The following is a 24,351-nucleotide window of genomic DNA, read 5'->3' on the forward strand; positions in this document are numbered from 1 at the left end:
AAGGATTTCCACAGGTTGACACATTTGAATACAGCAAAAAGTGACACATTTTGAACATGGTAACAGTACTTAGAGGGAAAAGGTTGTTGTGCCATTTTCTTCTCTTATGTGACTTTTGAGGCTAAATAAAGCAGACATAAAAATGTAAGAATGTGATACGGACAGTATCACTAATGTTTTACTACAAGCTGTGATATGACGGTGTCTTGCAAAAAGATATATTGCAGCATTGACGTGTCCAAGTACATTGTGACATCACAATAAATTGGGGAGAAGATGCTGTCATTGTTCATAATAACTTGGCTACATTTATTTGCCACCAGGATCTGCCCCCTCCTGTATGATGAAGCACCAACCTCTAATCCCTTTTTTGCTGTTAACTGCATCATGGATCATCCAACTCTATAGGCTCTGGAGAAGAAGAAAAAAAGGAAGAAGAAAAAGCATTAGCCCAACTGAGAGTGAGGAAGCACAAATGCAAGACAGGAGGAGGGCGCACAGAGGAGGGAGGGGGGGGGGGGGCGGGTACAGTGGTGGCAGCCGGCACTCTGCAGTACAGATCTGCTAAGAGCACCAGAGCAGAGCTTCTCCACAGACCACAGCCGCAGGGCTCCCACTCAGAGGAAAAACCTCACACAGAAGAATACGCCGGAGGAGAAAACTGCGACCTCACAAGACCACAAGATAGAAGAAGACGGGACAAAGAGGAGGAGGAGAAAAGAGTGATCAGACAAATACGGAGAGGAGGTGAGAAGAACCGGACCAGGTTCTCTGCTTCTTTTTGTTTGTTAAATTGGAAGAGAACTTCCAGGGCGCACGGCTCTTCACGCTCTACTTTTGGAGTCCATTCAATAATTTATCTTCTGCCTCATTTTTGGTTTCTGGAACAGAACTTTGCTTTTTAAAAGTTTGACACCCCGGTCTGGATTTTTTTTTATTTCTAATCAGCATTTCTGCCCATCTGGCTCTTTTGGCAAATCTAGCACTATTTCAATACCTGCCTCTAAACTTCACCCCGGTGTGTGTGTGTGTGTGTGTGTGTGTGTGTGCATGTGTTTGTGTCTTTGAGTGTGTGAGTATCACTTTCTGACTGACCTGAGTGAATAATGGTTGAGTTAACAGGTACTCAGGTGTAACTGTTGTGTTTATAGTTTTATGTTTGATATATTTTGAAGGTGAATTATTATTCATCTCATTTCCTAATTGTTTTTTTCTCTCCACACGGATCCCCTTAAAGGACCTGAAGATGTCACATCGCAAAAACAACTGAGGCAGATTCTTCTTTGCAATAAGGATCCCTCCCCACGCCACAGCAAACACCTGCTGAAAGGACATTGTGGAGATACTTTTTTTGAGATATATTGGAGGAAACCGTTTCCCCTGGTGAAGCCTCTGCCCCGTCTGCCCCTGCCTCCAACTCAACCTCAGGATGGCCGGCTGTACCTGCCGCTGCAGACAGGGGGTGCTCAAACTGATCCAGTCCCTGCAGAGATTGGTCTCAGGAACCCTCGCAAAAGGTACTGTGACTTTTTACTCTCAGTCCATCACCCCTCACACACACTGTACGGCGTGGCTCGATTTGGCGTTATGGCAGGTGTGATCCCATCGCCAGATGGTTTCTCGTTTTCATGTGTACCTAATAAGATACAGTGTGCTTTTGTGAGAGCACTTTTGTCATTATAACACAATTTTACTGTCAAAAGCCACCAAGTTAAATTCTTTGAAGAACCTTCACTCAAAGCCTATACTGCAGCTTTTCAATAGATTGCACCAGCATGGCACCATTTAGTTCTGTTTCATGCAGCTGCAGCAGCCATGTGGTCAAGGTCAAGATTCAACTCCCACATCAACCAAAGAGAAGTCTATTCATCAACAGCCATGTGTTCTGTCACAGTGGTCCTTGAGCCAAACACTCAGCCCTGCTTTGCAAGTGTCTGTAAGACTCTCAGCTCGTCTTATTTGCCGCCCTGTACCCTAAAAAGCACGTTCCGATACAACAGAACTGCATTGTGTATTACGTTTCAAGGATTGCGAGGATTACGTTTACTTCTGACGCATCATGACTTTCAAATGAGTCTGCGGAAGTCCGCCTCAGGAGGAGGTCTGGGTGTTGGATGGGTCAGAAAACACTTGGCTTTCACCCAGGAGACTGATGTTCCAAGTTGGTGATCCACGTCATTTCGTTGCCTAAGTCAGACAAGATTTGTGTAACTGAGTATGAACTGCTAATCGGGATAAACACTTCTTGAGTTTTGGGCACAGGAATAGTATGACACACTGTAACTGGTGCTATGCTCATGGCAGCGATATTGAACCATCAGGTCAGATGAGCTAGATGGAGTTTGAGCATTTGTGGCTCTTTAACATGGAGGCCAATAATTATCAAACTGTGGGTCAGGTCCCAAGATAAATATGAGGGGTCACAAGATATTTCTCTGTTACATTTATTAAGACCTATCGCTATTTACTGATTTTTCTTTGAGTGAAATATTGGATATTTGGGTCTTTTAATAAAACTGCTTCAAATTAAATTGAGAAGGAATATTGAGTCTTTGTTTGAATTGCTCACAACCACAACTTCTGTACACGCTAAGGCCATTAAGTGTAATGAGGTCATAAGTAGACCTTGTTTCATTTTAAGGAAAATAGGTTGGAAACCTCTTATTGAGAAGACCAGCCGATAATGATTACTGCTACAAAAATAGCTATAATATGACGTATAGATAAAATGTAAGTTGATAAACATTGGCCTTCTTAGTTGTCCTATTTTGAACTTTTTTGCTATTTATGCTTTTTTTTTTTTTTTATATTTAATTCCACCTAAAATTGTACCTACCATCAGTTCACCTTTTTGCATCTCCATTCACTATATTATACACTATAAAATGTGCTGACAAGCAGGTAAATGAGACCTTTTGTTGTGGTTTGGTTTGTTAATAATTCACATTTGCTTGCAGCACACTGTCATCAAGGGTGTTACAAAGGATCTTTTCAGTTTGCCTATGGGGTACCTTTTACCTGCAGTGGATGAGGCTCCCTCCTGCATGATCTGGGTACACCTTCAAGAGCCAAATAATGAGGTCACGTATGCGTCACCCGTACACACCCCTTAGAGCAACAGTCGCAATGCACTCTCAACCTCTTGTCGTGTTCATCGTCTTTGTGTTAAAAGCCCTGGCTCTCGCTCTCCTCACGACCTCCCACCATCCTCTAGTTGAAAGTTACTTGTCACCTTAACAGCAAAAGAAAAAAAAAGAGCTGAGTCACCAAGTCAGAGTGCAGCTGCAAGTCAGTCACGACTGATAAAACACACTGACCTGCTCTCACTTCCAGAAAAAACAACCAGTGCGATATAAATTTGAGATTAAACCGACACACATATGAACATAAAATAGTTGCGCAGGTGCAGGCGATGCTTCTTAAACTGTCATTGTGAGCCATGATGCATATTTCATTTGTCTCCTCCAATACAAATGTAGTCTCTAGAAGCCTATTATCTTATCAGAAGCATTTCGATACGCTCTAAATCGTTGGCAACCGTATCCATCGCCAGTAATTGATTTCTTACAGTTGCTTTTTCCTTTTCAAAACCGGCAAGCTATTTATATAAAAACACAGCTTCTCACAGCATCCCAGAAATCCATCCAATGTATACTGTGTTTTACCTTCATACTGACTAAACTCTCACATACTACACCTGGGATGTGGTTGTCCAGTCCAATGGACACTGCGAAAATCAAGCTCAAAAACACCCAAAGTATATGCATATTCGTTAAACTAATCATTTGATATTAAGAAAACTAACAAGTACTGCAATGCAAAAAAAAATGTACAACTTTAATGAAACCTGCTGAAGGTGAAACTATGTGTTCTAAATTGGTGGCTTTGTCAGTTCTGTGCTATTCTAGAAATAATACAGCCTACTTATGGCCGCATGGGTTGACAATCTAGGTCATGCGATGTAGCCACATATCCGTATATCTAAAAACTGAGAGACTGTGGACTCTTCAGCCTTTTATATAACACAGAGATATGTGAACAATTCCAAACTTACTTTTACAATAATGGGCTTATCTTCAACGGCTCGGACTAATTTACCAAAGTGAAGTAATAACGTGAGGGAACAAAGTCTTAATGCTCACACACTGGCATGTGCCCTGCGTTAACCTTTACAGTATATTCTGCAATAAGGAGAGGCTTTTTGGCTTTGTTTGGGGCGATGTAAGAGCAAGAGACGGAGCTTGAAAGTGACTGTCTCGTGTCGAAAACAATATTAAATCTAGAGCACTAATTAATTAATCTCTGTGCAGGAAATATTAGATTGGGAGTGCAACTAATTTCAGAGCGTGGAGTCAGGTTTTTTTTCTCCATAAGACCTCCTCCATTATTTGTGGATGTCGGTTATCTTGCATCCTCAAAGGATGAGCAATATGAAATGGAGTGTGAATTCTATTGAACATCTAATCCCCTGACATTGTGCGTCTGCACATGTTTGCTGCTTCTCCTCAAATCTTCCATTGCTTTGCTGATTGGAGCAAAAGGTCCTGACCTTTATGTTACGTAAAGCTCGGGTTAGTGATGTTCAAAAACACGCTTTTTTGTTGACATTTTCTGTTTTTGTTTGAATACTCATTACATTCAAACAGAAATCAATACATATAATGCTTTTGCAGCAATTCATTGAATCTTGAAGTCTCCCGCCGCCAGCGTGGAGCTAGTGTTGCTAGCGACTTTCATTAGAAAGAGTTGTCATCACTGGGCTGGGCTTTTTGGTTGGAATATTCTTTTTTTTATCTAGCGTACTCTTGCTTGTTTCTCAACATTACCAACCCTAGCTTTAAGGTTGAGATGCATGTGCAGCTTAAAGGGCAGCAAAGGGGTTGTGTCTTCTTTTATCTTCATAATAGAATGTCACTGAGTTAATTAGGTGCCTCTAGACAACATATTAAGTAAAAAATTGTATAAAATGGGAATGATTCTGACATTTCAGCCAACAGTGGGAATTTATTTAATTCATGGTTTTTTACCTCGTAGTGTGAGAGAAAATATGGTCAGTTGGTGTACTGTATGTATGTTTCACAGTGTGAATTATGCAATATCAGCTTCTCATTGTAATATCAGCTTTTATATACACATGTAAAATGGGTGGACACACTAACACACATGAACACATGTTCCAGTTATTGAATCAATAACTAAAAAAACATAAATTAAATATTTACATTGGTTATAACATTCTCTAAACATAACACATAACATTCTTTTATTTTTTAAGGTATTTTTCCCCCTCATAAATACATATATATTAGTAACTGATACGCATAGAAAAGATTGTACTGTGCATTTTTCAAACAATTGTAATTCCAAGATCTGTCCGTCAACCAAGAGAGCTCCATATATCTCATGCCAGGTTATAAATGTAATTTTGGCCATTTGAAACAGTGGTGTGCAGTACATAAAAAAAATACATAATATTTGGGCATGATAACGTAATAGACTAGTTTTTTTGGATTGAAACCTTTTCTTTGCACAGATCACAAAGAGGATCTTCAGAGGACCTGCATGCTATCGTATGCATGGAAGAAGACATGAAAATATGCACACACATGCATGTTCAGCTTCATACATGCAAGCGTACTAGGATGACTGAAAAATGGCAGTCCCTCATCTCCAGCACACACGTATCTCCAGTAGTTTGGTTTGTTAAGCACTTTGGCCTGCACACCCCGATATAGCTATAGTGACACAAAGCGTAAAACTTCCTGCTCACCTTTAAAATGCTCCGCTTACTAATGCAGCAGCATGTATATTCATCTGCAGACCTTTAAACATTGCAAGCTGGAGGGTCAGAGTTGGGGTTGGGTGGTGATATGCCTTGGGCCTTAAGCTAAAGCACACTCTTAGGTCTCCAGTGGCGAATGTATTTGAATACTGACCTTTATACTCTTGTTTCACATAGTTCTGCTGTAAACAAAATGGATCTGTTGTCATCTGTAAGACTGCAAAAAAATGAGGATTGCCATTAAGTTATATTATATTGAGTTTTCCAAAAAATAAAACAAAACAATGCTGCTTAATTTGTTTTATAATGACCACGTGTCCATGCATGCAATGCTCCTGGTTTCATGGAGATGTGACTGTTAATGTGTCTGGTTTATAAGTGGACAGGTGTATTTGAATTGTAGATTAGAAAACAGAATAATTAGCATTAGTAGTTAAACCCAGCACACAGATTCTTGATAATGGATTAAACATTGTTTTAATAGATTAAGTAGATTTAATGAGCCTAAAATTGTTATGCCTCCACATAGATAACGTCTTATAAAGCAGGAACTTTTGTCAATAACCCTATGACCAGTGTAGCTTAATCTGGCCAATCATTGCAACCTTGAGGTAAGTATTGCTATGTCACGGACTGTGCACAGTCAGCTCACTGACCGTATGACTGCCCTCTACTTGTGCTACTGTTTGAATTTTAGTTAAATGCTAAAAAGTAGTTTAGCATTCAGCATTATCCCATATTTGTTAAATGTGGCCAGAGCAGCCACTGTTCAGGTACAAAGTCTTGGTTTAAAGAGCCATGCTGAGACAAAATGGTGATTATTTTACTGTAGTAACAACGGTCTTGTGTTCACACCATATTTCCTTCGGACTGAGGTCCTATTGGTAAGAGCAGGAGTGTAGTTGAAGACAGAAACCCCTTCATCCGGCCCCATGGTGCACCTGTCTCTCGCTATTACAAGTCACATGTGTCCTCTAAGTGCATAACCTTGCAGCAAGAGTCACATCATGCCCCACTGCGGAGACCGATTCAGATCTGTGGCCCGTGTTGTACCTCGACCATAGCTCTACAATGACTGTAATAATAATGGTAAAATAACCCAGCATTACTCTGCATTTGTGACCCGTTCTCCCCCAAAACTCCATCTCTTCCGTCTCCTCTTCTACTCTTTCATTTGTCTGTGGCTGTAGAAAGCAGTGGATTGGAGCTGAGAGTGTGTCTCTGCTTTTAATTTTTTACATCACCTCACTACGCACTTTTATGTAACCGTCTTCTTCTAGATTTATTTTTACCTCGTGCCCCCACCGTGTGTTTCATTCTCCACATTAATGCTTTACACCCTCAATGTTTTTTACTATCTGATATATTTTCTATAGAATCGCCTTTTAATGGACGAGTATTTGGTGCAGTCAACAGTATGGGGATAATTGGATGACATTTGGAGTTGTAGTAGGGTACTATAGGTATTGCATACATGCTTATATATTGTTGTTCATTTCTATATTATTGTATTTTGTCAAGATCAATGAGAGCTTTTAATGGTGACCCAAGCTGCTGATTGTATCAGGAAATACTGTGCACTGCTGCCACCTGTTGTTCAAAGAGTAATACCACAACAAAACAAAAAAAAGGGGGGAACACTGAGCTTTCTGCTGAGTTGTGACTGTTTTGCTGACCAATTTAAGCAAACAGATACAATCACCATCATATCCTATTACCCAAAGCTATTTACGTTAGTCTATTCGTGACTGTGCTGGCTTTTCCCTTCATCAAAAACACATGTATCATCTCTGAAAGCACAACCGGTTCTAATATGTTCTATGCAGGTGAAAGAGGAACGTTGAGGTTACGTGATGGATAAGTTAAATAGCTTTTCATGACTGTTCTTCAAAATCACATGAAAGATTAATGCAGTGGGAGATTGAAAGAGGAAATCCTGAAATAAATCCTGAAATAAAATAAAACAAGTCCTGCAAACGTGCATTGATTATTATGGATGTGAATTGGCGTATTAATATACAATAGGATAAAGTGAGTAACACTTGATAAAAGATGGTGTATTGATCTTTCACCTTTTCAACAGTGCCTTTAACACAGCTGCGACTGGTGAGTCCTGCCTGTTGGTGATGGTGAGCTGACTTGTGCGGATCATGAACCGCTTAAAGGATAATGAGGAGATTATGAGGTCAGGCTGCTGCAGTGCAGTGTCACCGTGCCAGATGATACGGTGCAGAAAGGAAGTTCCTGATGGCAAACATCTGTCAGGGGGATCACAGCGGTTTGGTTTTAGTTTTCTGAATACTTAGTTCTCCATCTGCATGTGTTTGCATGTGTGTGTTGGTGCGTTCAGGGGCCTCCTTTCTATTTACGCAGTGGAGGGGAAAGATTGTTTAAACATGTGTGATATCGCTTGTGATTTTCATTTTTGCTTCACGGTCTCAAATGAGCTATGCAGGTTTTTCCAGGAAGTAAAATAAATTAATATTTTATAGACAAATGCAGAGAAATTGCTGCATGAAATGCATTAGTGTCACATGATCTACAAAGGTGAAGAGGTAACTTTTTATTTTAGTGTGACAGCATTGGAACGGAGGCGAAAGGGCTGTGGGACACCCAGCGTGAGAAGTGTGAATTCATCAGAATTATGCATGACTTTATGTTTAATTAATCAGTGCATGTTAAGTTCTTACCTCAGCTTCACCTGGGCAATCACAGGACTGCCCTCAGCAAACAGCAAACAGCACACACACACACACACACACATACACACACACAACTTAATTTGACTGTCATGGACCTGCATGCTTAGTTTGTGCAGTCCTCTGCTATTCAAACAGCCTGGACAAGCACATAGAAGTGATGGGGCAGGTTTCTGAGGCTTACATAACTTTGAGGGAATGAATGTTAGATTTATGAAAGACTACAGAGTTTAGGCTTTTTAAATGCCTTGTCTTTAGAATAAAATATTAGTCGAGCTGAGAATCACCTATATATGTCATATAATGTATAAAATCCTAAAACGGTCTAAATTAATATCCTGTCTGAGATTACTTTTACTTACTAGCTGCTTTTACCACAGTGAATTATGTTGTTTAAGTAGCCTCAGCACTTACAATATAATAAACGTTTACTTCTGCTCCCAAGAAGCCTGTTAGATTTTTAATGCTCAGCACTTGTAGGGAAATAAACATAACTCACTCCCACTGTTTTCCTTCCCCCAATGCACACAGTCTCATTTTCTTAAATTGGAGCTGCGCCATGAATATTAATTGGCAACCATTAAACACTCTAATGTTCTTGTTTGTACCGCAGTAAAGAAAATCACTAACTATCTGTTGCCCTCTACATTAGAGTAAGAGAGAGAGAGAGAGAGTGGGGGGGAGGTTACAGTTGTGAATTAACACACTAACAGACACACAAGTGGGCAGTCTTCACAGCTAACGCATATCTACATGCCCAATATGGTACGAGCAAGGCGCCAGGAAGCAGAGCACTAGTTCAGTGTATTTCTGTGTGCATGTATGTGTGTGTGTGTGTGTGTTGGGAAAATAAAGTAATGAATAAGAAGATGAGAATATTATAGATCAAATCTAAAGTACGCCTGTGAATAACAGGGATCTGTCACCTTGAAATGCACGTCCTTCACCTGCTACCATTCACTTGTCAGTAGAGTTATTACTGATTAGTGCATCGGTTGCCAGCACACAGCACGAGGGCACGAGGACGCAGGGAGCTAGAAATAGGGGGGAAGGCTGACAGATGAGTTGAATCAGGCACAGAACGGAGGGAGTGGCGCAGGGAGGCAGGAGCAGCTTGAGTGTGCGTGTGTTTGGCAAGAGGAATCAGAAATCCATGAGAATCGGCTCAGAGAAGAGACTCGTCCCTCAGTTACAGATCTGAAAACCAGTGAGAGGAACCAACAGGGGCAAATCCCCTCTAAGATACAGAGCTTTAGAGGCAAATCAGAACGACAGGCTGACAAGATCTCGAAAGAAATAGAGGACTATTACTCTCTGTGTTGTTGGACCAGGCCGGTCTATACACGGTGACACCATGGGTGCAGTGGTGGGCACTTTGACCATGCAAACCAAGCAGAGGAGACCATCCAGAGGTACGTCAACATTAGTCTGAAAGAAAAAAAAAGATGGAGAGAAAGGCAAAAGAGCAACAGAAAGCTAGAGTAAACTGAGAGAGTGAGCAGAGCGGAAAAAAACACGCAGAAAGGAAGCCTTCAGATTATAATTTAGACCGATTGTAATTCATAATGTGTTCCATGTTATTTTCTACGTGTTGCACACTCGTACTTTTAACATAAACAATGACATGTACATGGTTGCCGTATTTCTGTTGAGTGACTATGAATTATCGAAGAGGGAAGTCAGTAAACAGCAAAAAATAGACCAGCTAATGCAGTTACTTACATGCAACCACATGACTATACATGTAAAATACATTAACTAATAGAATTGGTGCATTTGTTTCTATATACAAAAATATGGAAAAACAGAAAATAAGAATATCTAATTGTTTTAAATGAAATGTTTGAAATATTCACTCATGGAAGTGGCAGCGGAATTGTGAGGGATGAAGCGATAATAGGTGAGCGCCATAACACCGTGGTCATGACGGCGAGATTACAGCACGCCATGAAGTATAGGATGTCCTTGGAAAAACAACTAGGGAGCAGAATCACCGCCACTGACTCTGCGACTGTGCGTGTGTTCGGTGCGGACGGCCGTGGAACGTGTGGGTGAGTGAAAGAGAGAGGGGGAGAGGGTTCAGGCGAGAGCATGTGAATTAACAGGCAGCTCACATATCATACATCTCCCTGGCCTTATGCTTGAGATCCTCGTTGTCATGGAGACTGGGTTGTAGGGGTGTAAGAGGAGAACGATGCTCAGCCAGGATGAATGAGGAATGTGTGGCAGCGTGAAACCAGAGACAAAATAGATGAACCAGCAAACGAAGCGCTTACTCTCTGACAGTAGACGTACAGCAGCCCACAAGACAAAGGTGGTGTTTGGTTTTACACTGGTGAGATGGAATCATTCGTCCTTGTGCCTTTTGTCTTGCATTGCCAGCTGTGCTATATGGAATGTGGTGAGACAAGATAATACTTTATTGATCCCCAGGAGGGAAAATAAGTATCTCAGTAGCACAAGAAACAGGTATAGGTCAAAGCAGAATACAAATACAAATAAGTCTAGAGTCAGAGAGCGTATATACATCACGATATTGCAGACCACAGAGCATGCAGTACATGTGCTGAGTGCAAAAGCAGCTCCAATGGTTTTCAAAAACACAAGACATTAATATGCCTGTCTAATTCTTGGCTGGGTGCAGTAACTTCCTGGAGTTTTCGTCACCGTGTGGTTGCCAGGCAACAAGCAAGGACTCCAGGAAGTTGCTGGATTAAACAAACAAGATTTTAAAAAACCTGTTAATCAGTGAGCTTTAGAGGCGCTAGTAGGTGGATTTGTTTACCTATCGACCGAGCCAGGCTGTTTCCAGTGTTTATCCTGAGCTTTATATTTTATATTTACTGCACAGACGTGAGAAGAAAGCAAACAAGCGTGGCGTATTTTTTTATCTAGTGGGGAAACGTGACATGCTTTCTGCACCCCGAAAAGCCCACTGAATCCCACCTGTTGGATACAGCAACACTTGGACCACCTGATCAACCGGTCACTCATATTGTTTGTGCGTGAAAGCACTACTGGCCTGAAGCTGCTGCAGCATGTTGGCATCAACAGTACGACAGTTTATCTTTAAAATCACAATCTGACACACATCTATAATCGTCCCCATCACTTCATCATGTAACACGTCCCTCCCAGTGTATGTGCAGAGTAGCTGTTGCGCAATATGCAGCAAGACTCCATGCCTTGTATACAAGCGTCAATGCTGGAAATGTTGGCCGTGAGTCTGCAGCATTTCATGTTCCTTATTTATAACTAACTGTATCTGGTAATGTTCTCATCTGGAGAGGTTTATATTATTAACGTGCCAGATGATACAGGTGTGTAGTTGTGATCAGTCTTTCATAAAATCCCATTCGTCTTTTTTCTTTATGTCTTCCGAAACATATTGTGTGATCCTATTCTGCCATATGGTCAATCTCTCTCTCTCTCTCTCTCTCTCTCTCTCTCTCTCTCTCTCTCTCTCCCTTTTTCTTCACACTCTGCCACCACAATCAACACCTCTGCCTGTTTCCTTCTCTCACCCTCATTTCATGTCATCTGTTTCTGATCACACTGTCGCCCCGGCAGAAAGAAACACACGCGCACAAGTGCAGCAGAGCAACACCTTTGTTGTTTTGTTATCGTGGGATGAGAGGCTTTTACTCACAGGCAAGATAAATGCACAAAGTGTTTTTCACACTATTTTTAATCAACTGATCCATTGTAGGCACCACCCCACTGTTCGCGTTCGTCCTTTCCTGCTATCCCCATGACAACAAGAGCCAGGGAGATCGCAACAGGAGCCGAGAGGAAGATGGAGAAAAGATTGAGAGAAAGCAACAACATAACCACATGCTGCATGTTCAGCTGATGGCTGACAGTAAACAGTCCACAACAGTTCAGCATTCACAAAAACCTTGAGGATAAAGGGCTCAAATGGGGCCGATCTATTTAAAGGAGCGCTAAATCTATCTCAGAATATTATTTCTAAGTTAGCTAATAGAGCTGCTTCATAACCTACATATATCTGTACGCCTTGTTCGAGCTCAATAAACACACTGATAGTTGAAACGTTTTTGCAAAGATTGAAACTGAAATCAAATAACAAAGAGGATCAAAATAAAAACACATGCAGCTAATTAGACATGCAGTTGAATCATCTTGGTGATTGCTTAAAAAGCAGATGACCAACAGGGTATTTGATATCAAATTTGAATCAAGATCGCCTCTGGCAGGGGAAGCATGACACCAGATACAGTTTCAGCGTTGAGGATTAATCTTGACACCGCTGCCGGGTGGGTTGAAATGAATGAGTCATCGCCGCCATCCAAAAAGCAGACGTACTGTATTCATCTTACTCTCCTTTTCTAAAGGCTGGATGAGCCAACTGATGCTGCAGCGACGAGGCTTGTTTGTGGATGCATACGTGTGAGCGAGCCGTCAGTTTGGTCAGCTCTCATTGTGGGATTTGGCAAGATTTAATGGGCCTTTAATAAGTAAACAATTCAACCGAGGATATAGCATTTAATATCACTTGGTCTCCATGCAGGCGAAACATATTGCTTACATCACAGGGACCAGTTGGGATATAAATAACCAATTCCAGAGAGCACCATGTGTAAATATGCTGCCAGTGAATGCAATAAAGACTTCCAGAGAGAACTTCATGTGGATGTTTGCTCATGTTTGAGAAGTCATTGGTGTGTGGATTGGGTTCGCTGCCGGATGCCGGGACGTATTGCCCTGTGGCTGGAGACAGTCGTAGTGACAAACACTTGCCCACAGCAGAACCACAACTCTTCACATCATTAACCTCCATCCATCTCCGCAGCACTTGATACTGAGCACCATTAATAACATCCCTCAAGTCCTAAGGGGAAATCTATTCGTCAAGTACATGTAGTACTTCTCAAATCCACTCTCCCTTTTTACCTCGGTGTGATCTTGATGAACTTGTTTCCCGTGTTGGACGCTCTTCTCTGCAAATTTTTGATATCTTTCTTTCCGACTCTCGAGTGTCGCTGGCTGCGCTGTCTCCTTGCTGTGTATTACAGTTTTTCGCATTTCTAAAAACTGGGAGGAGCATTATGTTTAACAGGGATTGTAAGTCTTGTGACATGATTCTGAGTAATTAACACATTTCTTTCTATCTTTTGCTTGTTTTGTTTTTTCCTGTAGACAATATAGACGATGAGCTGGAGATGACGACGGTGTGTCACAGGCCAGAGGGTCTTGACCAATTGGAAGCCCAAACTAACTTCAGCAAACAGGAGCTGCAGATCCTCTATCGTGGATTCAAGAATGTAACCACACACTTTCTCATTTTATTATTAGATTACATATATATTACAGATACTTAAAACAGTAAAGATAATAAATATAGATTTTTCGTTTACCCCTAATGGTATCTAGCCATGCAAATTGTTTTTTTTTTTTAGCAAGACTAAGAGTATACAGCCAAGCATTGCTTAATGAGGCAGTATAGGCAAAGCAGTGCGGTTAGTTACATGCTAAAGTTAGCATGTTAACATTGTCATGTTTACCAACTTAGTTCAGTGTATTAGCATGCTAACATTTGCTAGTTAGCACAAAACACAAAGAACAGCTGAGGCTAAGTGAATGTTGAGTTTTTGCTGGAATTTGGTCATAAACTAATGTATTGGACAAATTAAACTGTTGACCTGCTGGTGGTGATGGATGAAACAAATAATCCATCCAGTAATGGTGGTGGACAGACAGATTGACAAAACCACATTCATGCGCAGAGCAATGAGCTAATGCTAGCATAGCCAAAATGTCAGCAGCCGTCTTACTTTCCAGAGAACTTTCTGCTGTCGGTTAAAGAAAACATTAACTGTAGGCCTCCTAAACAGAGTCTTCATTTTGTCAGTTGTATTATGAAACCCAGTTGGTAACCCAAGGGTCTGAAAAGTGAAGCCAATGCGGAAATGGCTTAAACTTGCAATATTTTGAATTGCCGGCAGGGAGCGACTCCTCTGGTTGCAAACAGAAGTCCTAGAAGTCTCTGAGAAAACGACTCTACTTCTCACTCGTCATTGAGCAGAGTATTCTAATCATAATTGATCTTTTCTTTCCACAGGAATGTCCAAGTGGTGTTGTAAACGAGGAGACATTTAAACACATTTACGCACAGTTCTTCCCTCATGGAGGTAATGTGCAACGCTTTTGAATCTCTTAATTTGCTCTGTGAAACTTTTTGAGAACTGGAGACCTTACACCTTTATTGTTTTGTGTTGCAGATGCAAGCATGTATGCACATTATCTTTTCAATGCATTTGACACGACGAACAATGGCTCCATTAAGTTTAAGGTTAGTCATCCTGCTTGGTGCATTGCATCTTGTGTTAAATATGACGCATTTCTTTACTTCCATGTCAGAATCTTAAGTTTTTACTTCTGTCCCCTCGCCGTCAGGACTTTGTAATGGGTTTGTCAATACTGCTGCGAGGGACACTGCGAGAAAAGCTTGAGTGGACGTTTCTCCTTTATGACATTAACAGAGATGGCTACATAAACAGAGAGGTGGGACCGTGCTGCACCATGTGAACAGTGTTTTTGTGTGTCATCTTAAAGTCGATGTCGCATCACAATGTGAATCTTCTCTTTTCTCAGGAAATGACTGAGATTGTGAGGGCCATTTATGACATGATGGGCAAGTACACCTACCCCGCACTAAAAGGGGACGTCCCGCAGCAGCATGTGGACGCCTTTTTCCAGGTTAATTTCTAAAATATAAGATTAAAAGTCTAAAGTCAATCTTTTTGTTAACAGTGACAGGTGATTTCAAACCGCTTTTCTGTGCTCTGAGGACAAACAATGTGACTCTTAATGTCTGTAAATGTAATGTCTCAAATTCCTCTCTCCTGTTTTATGAAGACACTTTGCATTAACTTGTACTTCAAGTTTTCGATGAAGCCTATAAAATGTTATATCATTAGCAATCCCAGTCCCTGCCGTCCATAAAGCAACTTTGCAGTCAATATTTTTTAAATTTATTTAAAAGATTCTTCATACGGTGCTCTATAGCGTGAACAGTTTTCTACGGTTTCTGTACGCAAAGTTCGTTGCAACAGGAGCTTCACAATAAATAATTATCAAATATTTGCCTCTATTTGCTTCTGATTCACATTATATTTTTCTACAGAAAATGGATAAAAACAAAGATGGAGTGGTGACTTTAGAGGAGTTTATTATTGCCTGCCAGGAGGTATGTATTGCCCTTGATCTGAGTTGCTTATTTCTATATGTAATAATAATAAAATATGTGTATGAAGTGTAGATTTAATAAATAAAGTGCATGAATGTACCTACAGTTACTTAGAGATGTTCCTTTCTCTATGTAGATTCACTATTCAGAATAGTACTCATTAATACATGAATGTGCATTGTTTCATTATTTTGGCATGTCTAAATGAGGCCATACACATGCAGAGAACTAGGCTTAAACATTACAAAGAATATAGAAGCATCCAAATATCAGCATGGAAACAATTAAAAACTGATGTCTCCTTTAATGTGCAAAGAACGATGATGTTATATCTGGATGCTGCTTTCTTCATGAGGCCTATACATTACTATATACAGGGGTTTTCAGTTCAATGCTGGTTAATTGCGTCATTCTGCCCTGATTACTTTTGTTCTCTCTCCGCAGGACGAGACCATGATGAGATCCATGCAGCTGTTTGAGAACGTGATTTAGGACAAGAGGAGACGATGGAGACAAAGACACGGAAGAAATGAGAGGGCTTGGTGTGAGTGAGTGTGTGTGGATGCATGCATGTGCAATACATCCAGTCTCTCCTCCTCTCCCCATCCAGCTGTGGTGGGGATACAGTCAGATTCCCCCACAATGACAATGAAAGAAGGGACTGGGCTGGGATGCTTTCAGCCTTTTCTGCAGAGTGACTAATGACCAGAGTGACTGATGTGACGAACTTGGACATAAAAGACATCGCTCTCAGTCCTGTCTTGAAGATTGGCCTGTTAAAGATTAAGATGCTCCTACATTTGCAAGGCTGCTCCTGACCAGCAAAGAGCTATCGGTCAAAAAAAGTCTTCTTTTTTTTTTTTTTCTCACCAAAAGACATTCCCCTTTCTGGCAAAATTGAATTGCATGCTTTTGCAAGAGGTTTTGATTTATCTCCAAACATTTGTCAGGTGAGTTATGGGAATCTGGCCATAAGGACTTTTGTATTTATCTCAAGCATCACTGTTGCAGTGACCCCTTTACTTTTGTGTTGACCCGGCTGTCACTTGCCTGCTAAGTCTGTCTGATGCTTGTTGTTAAGAGTCTGTCTAAAACGTACAGTAGATTGTCAAAGAATTGGGAAACGATACATTTCAAGAGTCTGATTTGGTGCGTGAGTGTGCCCGTCTAATCTGTCTATGTTGGGACTTTACGATTTCAGTGAAACGAAAGAAGAAATCCAATCATTCTTTTATTCTTCATTCTTTTCACCTGCTGCTTTGCTTCTTGTGGTCCAATTGTTTTCAAAAATGTAAAACAAAATATCGTGAAAAATGTGCATACATTTTGGATTTCGTGATGAAGTGCCCGCAAAAACGAGAGGATGAATAATAATCAGGAAGAGGCTTGTGATCCTCAAAACAATATCTTTATTTGAACAGGTGGTCAAGGTTTTAACTCTGAGATGGCGACAATGATGACGGTAAAATATTTGTATGGTATAAACTTATTGATCTTCCTCATACTAGCTATGTAATTATGTACTTGAAATGATATACCTCTGAGCGAGCGTGGTCAAATTCCTTGTATGTGTACATACTGGGCCAATAAAGCTGATTGTGAGAAACAGTCAGATGGTGGGCCATGTTAATGAAATCCTGGCATGAGGAAGTCTGATAATCTTGCAGGAAAATAACACTGATTGTCAGCTATTGAATATGATATTTGATGACACCCAGGACAGCTCCATCTGTATCAGTCAACATTTGTCACTGACTCCTCCCTCCAAACCAAATCTGTGATGTAACACTGACAGGTACAGGTACAGACAGAAGAGGGGGACTCCTGCTGTTGCCCGCAGATGTTTTTTTCTGTGAGGCAGGGTGTGTTTGAAAGCACCCCATATAATAGAAAACTCACTATAATATACCAGTAGTGGTTCATGCACTAAAATATTCATCACCGTTCCTTTTGCTGTTAGTGGAGCAGCTCTTTGCTAAAGGTTACACTAGTGTGACATCACAGCCTCTGGCCTCTGCTATCTTGGTTTGGAACAGTAATTGAATCTCTCAAACAGAACATTAATTCTAAGCCATAAGAATAAAAAAATGTAAGTTCTTAAATTGAGTGGTGTTTTACTTTGGATGTGTTCTTTCTCGTGCGTGTGTGTGTGAGTGTGTGTGTGTGTGTGTAGTGTGAATTGTATGTATGTGTGTGTGACACCGCATATATTGTGAGAGTATGGAGGTTGGAAGTATGAGGGAACTGGGTCCTGTTTAGTTTCGGAAGGCCATGGCGTTTTACACGACATCACGGCACACAAGCCCCGCACATCCGCGACGTCAACCACGCTACTGCCCTCTACTGGCCTGAACAGCCGCCTACACTGATCCACTTAAAATAGACAGATGACAAAAAATAAAGTTAATTTTACGTTAAAATAAAATACATTCATAAACAACACGTCCGAGTCACATTGTTCCAAAGACAAAACATACACTTTTCCCTGAAGATAAGTGTATAGTACCACAAATATGAACATGAAGCACCCCACATTTATTATACAGCACCGTCACGGATGTGGTGCTGTACAATTATAGTTAGGGAAGTGCATATTTTTGTATTTGGAAGAATCCGACCCACACAGAATATAGTGACATTGTTGATGACGTAAAATAAACGTTTTTGTTGGGATCAGTATTCTGTTTGTGTATTTTAAGTGGATCAGTGTTGGATCCTGTGCAGACCAGTAGACAGCAGTAGCGGGGCAGAGTGGGTGATCTATCCATCTATCCATCCATCCATCCATCCATCCATCTATCTATCTACCTGTCTGTGTGTCTATATTTCTATCTATATGTCTGTCTGTCTGGCTGTCTGTCTGTCTGTCTGTCTGTCTATCTATCTATCTATCTATCTACCTGTCTATCTGTCTATCTACGTATATGTCTGTCTGTCTGTCTGTCTGTCTGTCTATCTATCTATCTATCTACCTGTCTATCTGTCTATCTACGTATATGTCTGTCTGTCTGTCTGTCTATCTATCTATCTATCTATCTATCTATCTATCTATCTATCTATCTATCTATCTATCTATCTACCTGTCTATCTGTCTATCTACGTATATGTCCGTCTGTCTGTCTGTCTATCTATCTATCTATCTATCTATCTATCTATATATATATATATATTTATACATACCTGTCTGTCTGTCTGTCTATATTTATATCTATCTGTCTATCTGTCTATCTATATGTCCGTCTGTCTGTCTGTCTGTCTGTCTGACTGTCTGTCTGTCTATATTTATATCTATATGTCTATCTGTCTGTCTGTATTTCTATATATCCATCTATCATCATGATTTGCAGTGTTCATTGTGTTACACTTGGTGGCGCTGTTTCTTTTCAACGTGTCTTGTTTGCTTTCTTTCTTTCTGCGTGAAACAGAGAAGAAGAAGGAGGCGGAGTAACACGTTGGTTTCCAGCAGAGGCGCTTTGCTAGCAGTAGTTGGTTGTTGTACCACCGCACACAAGCAGGTCGTCAGCGTTTTAAACCAAAAGAAAAATGAACGGAATAGAAGAGGAATCAATGACTCCACAGACGTTTCTTTACGGTAAGAGATAACTTCTGCATGTCGTGTGTGATTTCACGGTGTTAAACATGAATGCGACGTGTCTCCATGTGTGCTCATACGAGAAACCGATGAAATGCGGTATTATCTGATTGGTCCTCTTATCATTTTTATGTAACGTTACTGTTATCACATTAAAACACTTAATGTGTAACGTTTTACGTTGTTAATCATTCCAATATTGTAGCACGAGGTTGAATGAGTCTTGTAAAAAGCGCGGCTTCACTTCAGCCCTACGTGATGGCGTTACACGTGTTTGACTGTCAACATGGCGGCGCCCATGTGTTGTTAACAATGTTAATATTTCAGTATAAATCTGTCCTCTAAATTAATTACGACGCTGTTCCAACGTTTACACATATTGTGTTTGTCAACCGAACACCGCGAGTTTGATTTTTAACACGAGAGATTTTAGCTCGTGAGGAAGAGCCATCTCAACGTGGTTTCTAACACACGCGGACACTGCGGAATAAAGTAGACCTCTTACTTCGTAATTCGGTCACTTCGTTTGTTTGGCGCTATGCAAGCAAACGTTTCACAATGCTGTATTCTACCATGAGATAATGTCATTGTGACTGAAATAACTAATATTTAAAGTCGCATTTTAAGTGTTTTCTTTGGATGATCTGCATCTCTCCGTTAAGTCACCTCGTTTAACCTTTCGAGGGCTCATCGTGGGATGGAAACTATATTTAAACATCGTGAGATATTTAAAGTGCAAGAAAATGTTCCAGACAGGAGATAATAAATTGGTTAATTCACCACATGTTCTGCTTAGATCTGTATTAACTATTTAGGAAGTATAGTAAAAAAAAAATCTGCCTTTGTGCCAACGGTCCACCACCTTGTTTATAACGACACATAAGACACCCATTAGTTCTGTTCATTTGAACATGGTTTTCATGAAATGATTCTAAAATGATTTAATAGTTCCATCTTCTAACTGAGCCAACACCATGTGGAAATATTCTGATCAGCAGTCTGTATGGCTCCCCCTTGTGTACATTGAAGATATAGCACCCTGCTCCCTGCTATGAGGTCACTGCCCACAATATATATACGTGTCTTTTTTTAAATCAAATTACTAATATGTCAAAATTAAATCTCAGCTTTTAAATGATTGTTGTTGGAGTGCTTTGTGTAAATTGTTTTCGTGTTGTATGTGTTTTCATCAGGGTGCGTGCTGGAGGCCGGGAAGGAGGTGGTGTTCAACCCCGAGGACGATGACTTTGAGCATCAGCTGGATCTAAGAATGGTAAGAACCAGGAGATCTAATTAAAGTTTAAAAATATAATAATTTATAAAAAAAAAAATCTCACAACTTGTCAGAAATTCCTCTGCTGACCACCATTTTAGCTATCTGTGTAACCCCTTTTGAATTTGTTAACCGCTCTGTATGGATTATGCCCTTTCTAAATAATTTATATATATTAAACAGTTTGTTAATCGATCAAAAACGCCTGAATGTGGCACAATAAGCTGAATATGACTCAAGCACATAGAAATGTTATTGGTAACTTGTAGTTTAAATGTAGGACAGGATGCGCATGATTCATGTCTGTCACCGTGTTGTGGAGAGCTAGACGGGTCGGGTATGAAAGTTAATTACAGTCCGGTGCTGCCTCCCCCCCCTCCAGGCCTGCGTGGACCCCGGTACCAAAGACGAGCTTCACATGGTGGAGGTGGAAGGACAAGACTCAGAGGGTCAGAAAATCAAAGCTGTGCTGGTCTCGCTGAAGCCCTCTACCCTGCCAAGTGTAAGTACACTTCTCACGTGCGGAGTCGGTAACGGTTTCTTCTCATTGTGTTTTTAAAGCTTGTGTCCCCTTCAGCCGCCCACACACGTTTAACGCCGTAATGGTTGAATGCTACTCGTCACCGACATCGGATCAGAAACTAATTTAAGTCGTTTGTTGCAGGTGTGTCTCGGTGGTTTCACCATCACACCCCCGGCAGTTTTCCGTCTGAAGGCCGGTGCCGGTCCAATCCACATCAGTGGACAACACCTAGTCAGTGAGTATTTGTCACCAGAGTATGCAGATGTTTTGCCTGGTCAGCGTGGTTTATTGTGTGGGGGGGGGGGGGGATGTTTCTTTAGTAACTCATTTTTTAAAGTTTGAATAAACCGATATATTTTTTTCATAGCACAGTATATCCGTTTGGTTTAGACGGTAGTGTTAAAATCTCGTCTGATAATGTTTATTTCCTTTTTAAAGTGATGGATGCCGATCAGTCCTTTGAAGAAGAAGACGATGATGAAGCGGAGGAGGAGGCGGAATGTTGCCCAGCATCAAAGAAAAGACCCGCTTCCTCTCCTGCCCACAAGTCTCAGGTTTGTTTTACACACATCACTGTTTTACGCTCACACTTGTCAAAATGTAAATGTCCGTAACCCACTCTTTACCTCCTTTACAGAAAAAGATTAAAATGGAGGAGGATGACGAGGATGATGATGATGATGAGTGAGTGATGCTTCACACACATTTACATATACAGATTAACTATCTCTATGTGTTTTTGGTGAAAGACTGAACCATTCACATTGCATTTGAAGAGCGTCATGGCATAGTGTTCGTTTTTAAAGAGTCTTTTGTTTTGTTTTGTTTAGGGATGAGGAAGACGAGGAGGAGGACGAGGAGAGTGAGGAGGAAGAGTCACCTGTTAAGGCAAGCCCCGATTTTCACACGGTTGTCATTTCCAGCTGAATGAACGTGCAGTTTGTTTTCTTACCAGCATCTCTTTGTTTGTTACAGGCCAAGGCCACGCCTACCAAAAAACAAGCCCCGGCTCAGAATGGCAAGAGCCCGAATCCCACCACTCCGTCCAAGAAGCAGGTAACTGTTAGACTTCATAAAGTAACCACTGGCTGTATATTCCAAACATATGCTTGATCCTATCCAATGTAATGTCTCCAAATGATAAAGCAGTCTTCTCTCTGAATATCTTGATGTGATGTTCATTACAGGACAAGACCCCTAAAGGTAAAGGTGAGAGGTCACCTAAGATCCCCACAACTCCCAAAGTGGTTCTAACGCTCCCTGAGCTGAAAGCCAAGATCACAGAGTCAATGACTAAGGTCGGTGTCCCGATGCATCAGTGTGTTCTATCGCTATGCTTGTTTCATTATTACCTGAAAGAGTGATGTGTGGCGTGACGGCAGATATTTACATTGGCTCATTTGTTGTAATTCTTTCCATTTCACAGGGAGTAACATTACCTAAAATCCAGGCCAAGTTTGAGAACTTTGTGAAGAACGGTCAAAACGTCTCTGACTCCAAGGTACAGCCGACATTTATCATACAAATCTAACCAGCGGTCTTATATGAATAATGTATCTTAGCATTGAGATGTCAAATGTTGTGTCCTATTAGGAGTTGGATGTTATGTTTGTGGTTAAAACCGGCCCAGTCTTTGTTGCTTTCCTATTTTTGGATCCTACAGTTCTGTTCAAATCAATACAGTAGATTATTTGTATTTGCACAGGAGCAGATCAGAAAAGCTCATCTACACATTTGTAAAGTGCTCGTTTGGTTTAGATTCTCCCTTTCTAAGTAGCCACTTTAAATGTCTGCCTCATGGTTTTCCAACACTTGTGTTTTGTTTTTCTTCAGATCGTTGCGGAGCTGTGGAAGTGGAGACAGGCCATGAAGGATGCTAAATAACTGTCTCTGTCGTTTTATTATCTCTTTTTATGACTTTGTTTCTACCCATAGCGCCTCTCAAACCCTCTGAAAGCAAACTCGGTGCCTCACTCTGGTCAATAATTCTACGTCTGGTCCAGAGACGAGAGTGATGAGGCGTAGTCTTTCCTCCTCATCGCCCTCTCACTGGGGGAGACCAACCATTCGGTTTGTTGAATGAACCAGCTTACAGATTTGCATCTTTTTGTAAATCATGTGTAAATCAAATTCTCGCTAGATTGTTGGCACCCGAGTATGGAGGACATGTTCATTTGTTTTTTTAATATACAGTCAAAGGTTAATTCGGCTTCTATACAAATACAAACTCGTACAGGACTATTAACGACGCAAATGCAGAAACATTCAGCTCGAGCTGGACATGGCGACATCATTTTAAGCAGAACCTTTTGGCTGACATCATCAGTGATGGTGATGCTGATTGGGCAGTATTCATGTTTCTAGCGTTGTCCACCATAAACTTAAATAATTGCACTTTTTGAAATGTTTTGAATGTGAATGCTGTCGAGAGATTCCTGAGGTCAAGATCCCACGACTACAAATTGTCCACGTAGCATAACGGATGCGTGTAATTCATGTATTCGTCCGTCCGGAAGTAATCGAACATTAGGTATAGAGCAGCAAGCTGCGTTAACCCTTTGAGGACAGCGTCCTCAAAAAACATTTTTAGTTGCTTAACCTGTTTACAAACGTTATGTTCTTAAAAATTGTCCACCTGTACTCAAGTTAGAGATATTTAAAATGTAGATGGATGCGGCCCGTTAGAGCAGAAGATCATTCCACGTTCTCAAGAAACAAGTGTTTGTACAAGTTAACATAATGCTGTGGGTTTGAATGGACTATACCGAGATTGATTCACTAAATAAAATACTGTTTAAGCGTTTCCTTTGTTCTATTTCTCTACCACGGGACTCAATTTGACCTATTCTGAAGATGAATGCAGGTATTTGATTTGAGTGTGCAATGATATACTATAGAAGGGTTAAAGTTTCATGCAGGGAGAATTGTCTTTGTGTGACGACAGTTCAACACCATTAAGCCCTTTCTGCTCATGTTTACCTTTAATGATCTGATAAATGACCAGTTCTATAGAGAAGTGCATCGTTTACTGTCGGTGTGATAAAAGGGTGATGCACAGTGATTATTATTTGGTGACTAATGTCCTGGGTTTACTCTGGAGGACTTTCTTCCATCAAAGCACAGCGTAGATGTATAATAGTATGGCAATAGAGTTAAACCACTAGAGTTCTCTGCTGTGGTTGCATTGTGAGTTTATAGGGCAGAGGTTTGGTCACTTAGGAGTGAAACCATCATTACTTTCTGGATCTGGTCTGAGGGGAGGTAAGAATGAG

General features: G+C 40.8%; 2 protein-coding genes across 3 annotated transcripts; both read left to right on the top strand.

Annotated features, from left to right (window-relative positions):
• The first annotated feature begins 1,429 nt into the window (after positions 1–1,429).
• On the top strand, positions 1,430–16,183 carry kcnip1b (Kv channel interacting protein 1 b). Of its 2 annotated transcripts, none has more exons than XM_076101970.1 (8): positions 1,430–1,517; positions 13,642–13,766; positions 14,564–14,633; positions 14,724–14,794; positions 14,899–15,006; positions 15,097–15,201; positions 15,629–15,691; positions 16,136–16,183. In XM_076101970.1, the coding sequence occupies exons 1-8, from the start codon at positions 1,430–1,432 to the stop codon at positions 16,181–16,183; spliced, it is 678 nt and encodes a 225-aa protein (XP_075958085.1). The 2 variants fall into 2 exon arrangements, with proteins under 2 accessions (XP_075958085.1, XP_075958086.1); XM_076101971.1 differs by lacking the exon at positions 1,430–1,517 and adding an exon at positions 9,836–9,893.
• A 2,946-nt stretch (positions 16,184–19,129) lies between these two features.
• npm1a (nucleophosmin 1a) lies at positions 19,130–23,684 on the top strand. Its single transcript, XM_076102282.1, has 11 exons — positions 19,130–19,283; positions 20,477–20,556; positions 20,939–21,058; positions 21,221–21,314; positions 21,518–21,633; positions 21,717–21,763; positions 21,910–21,967; positions 22,055–22,135; positions 22,267–22,377; positions 22,506–22,580; positions 22,913–23,684. Exons 1-11 carry the CDS (start codon positions 19,235–19,237, stop codon positions 22,961–22,963), a joined length of 882 nt encoding a protein of 293 aa, XP_075958397.1. The 5' UTR covers positions 19,130–19,234; the 3' UTR covers positions 22,964–23,684.
• Positions 23,685–24,351: the final 667 nt, after the last annotated feature.

The sequence above is a fragment of the Anarhichas minor genome, unplaced genomic scaffold (genome assembly GCF_050575085.1).
Source record: "Anarhichas minor isolate MPS153535 unplaced genomic scaffold, ASM5057508v1 ptg000027l, whole genome shotgun sequence".
NCBI classification, from domain to species: Eukaryota; Metazoa; Chordata; class Actinopteri; order Perciformes; family Anarhichadidae; genus Anarhichas; species Anarhichas minor.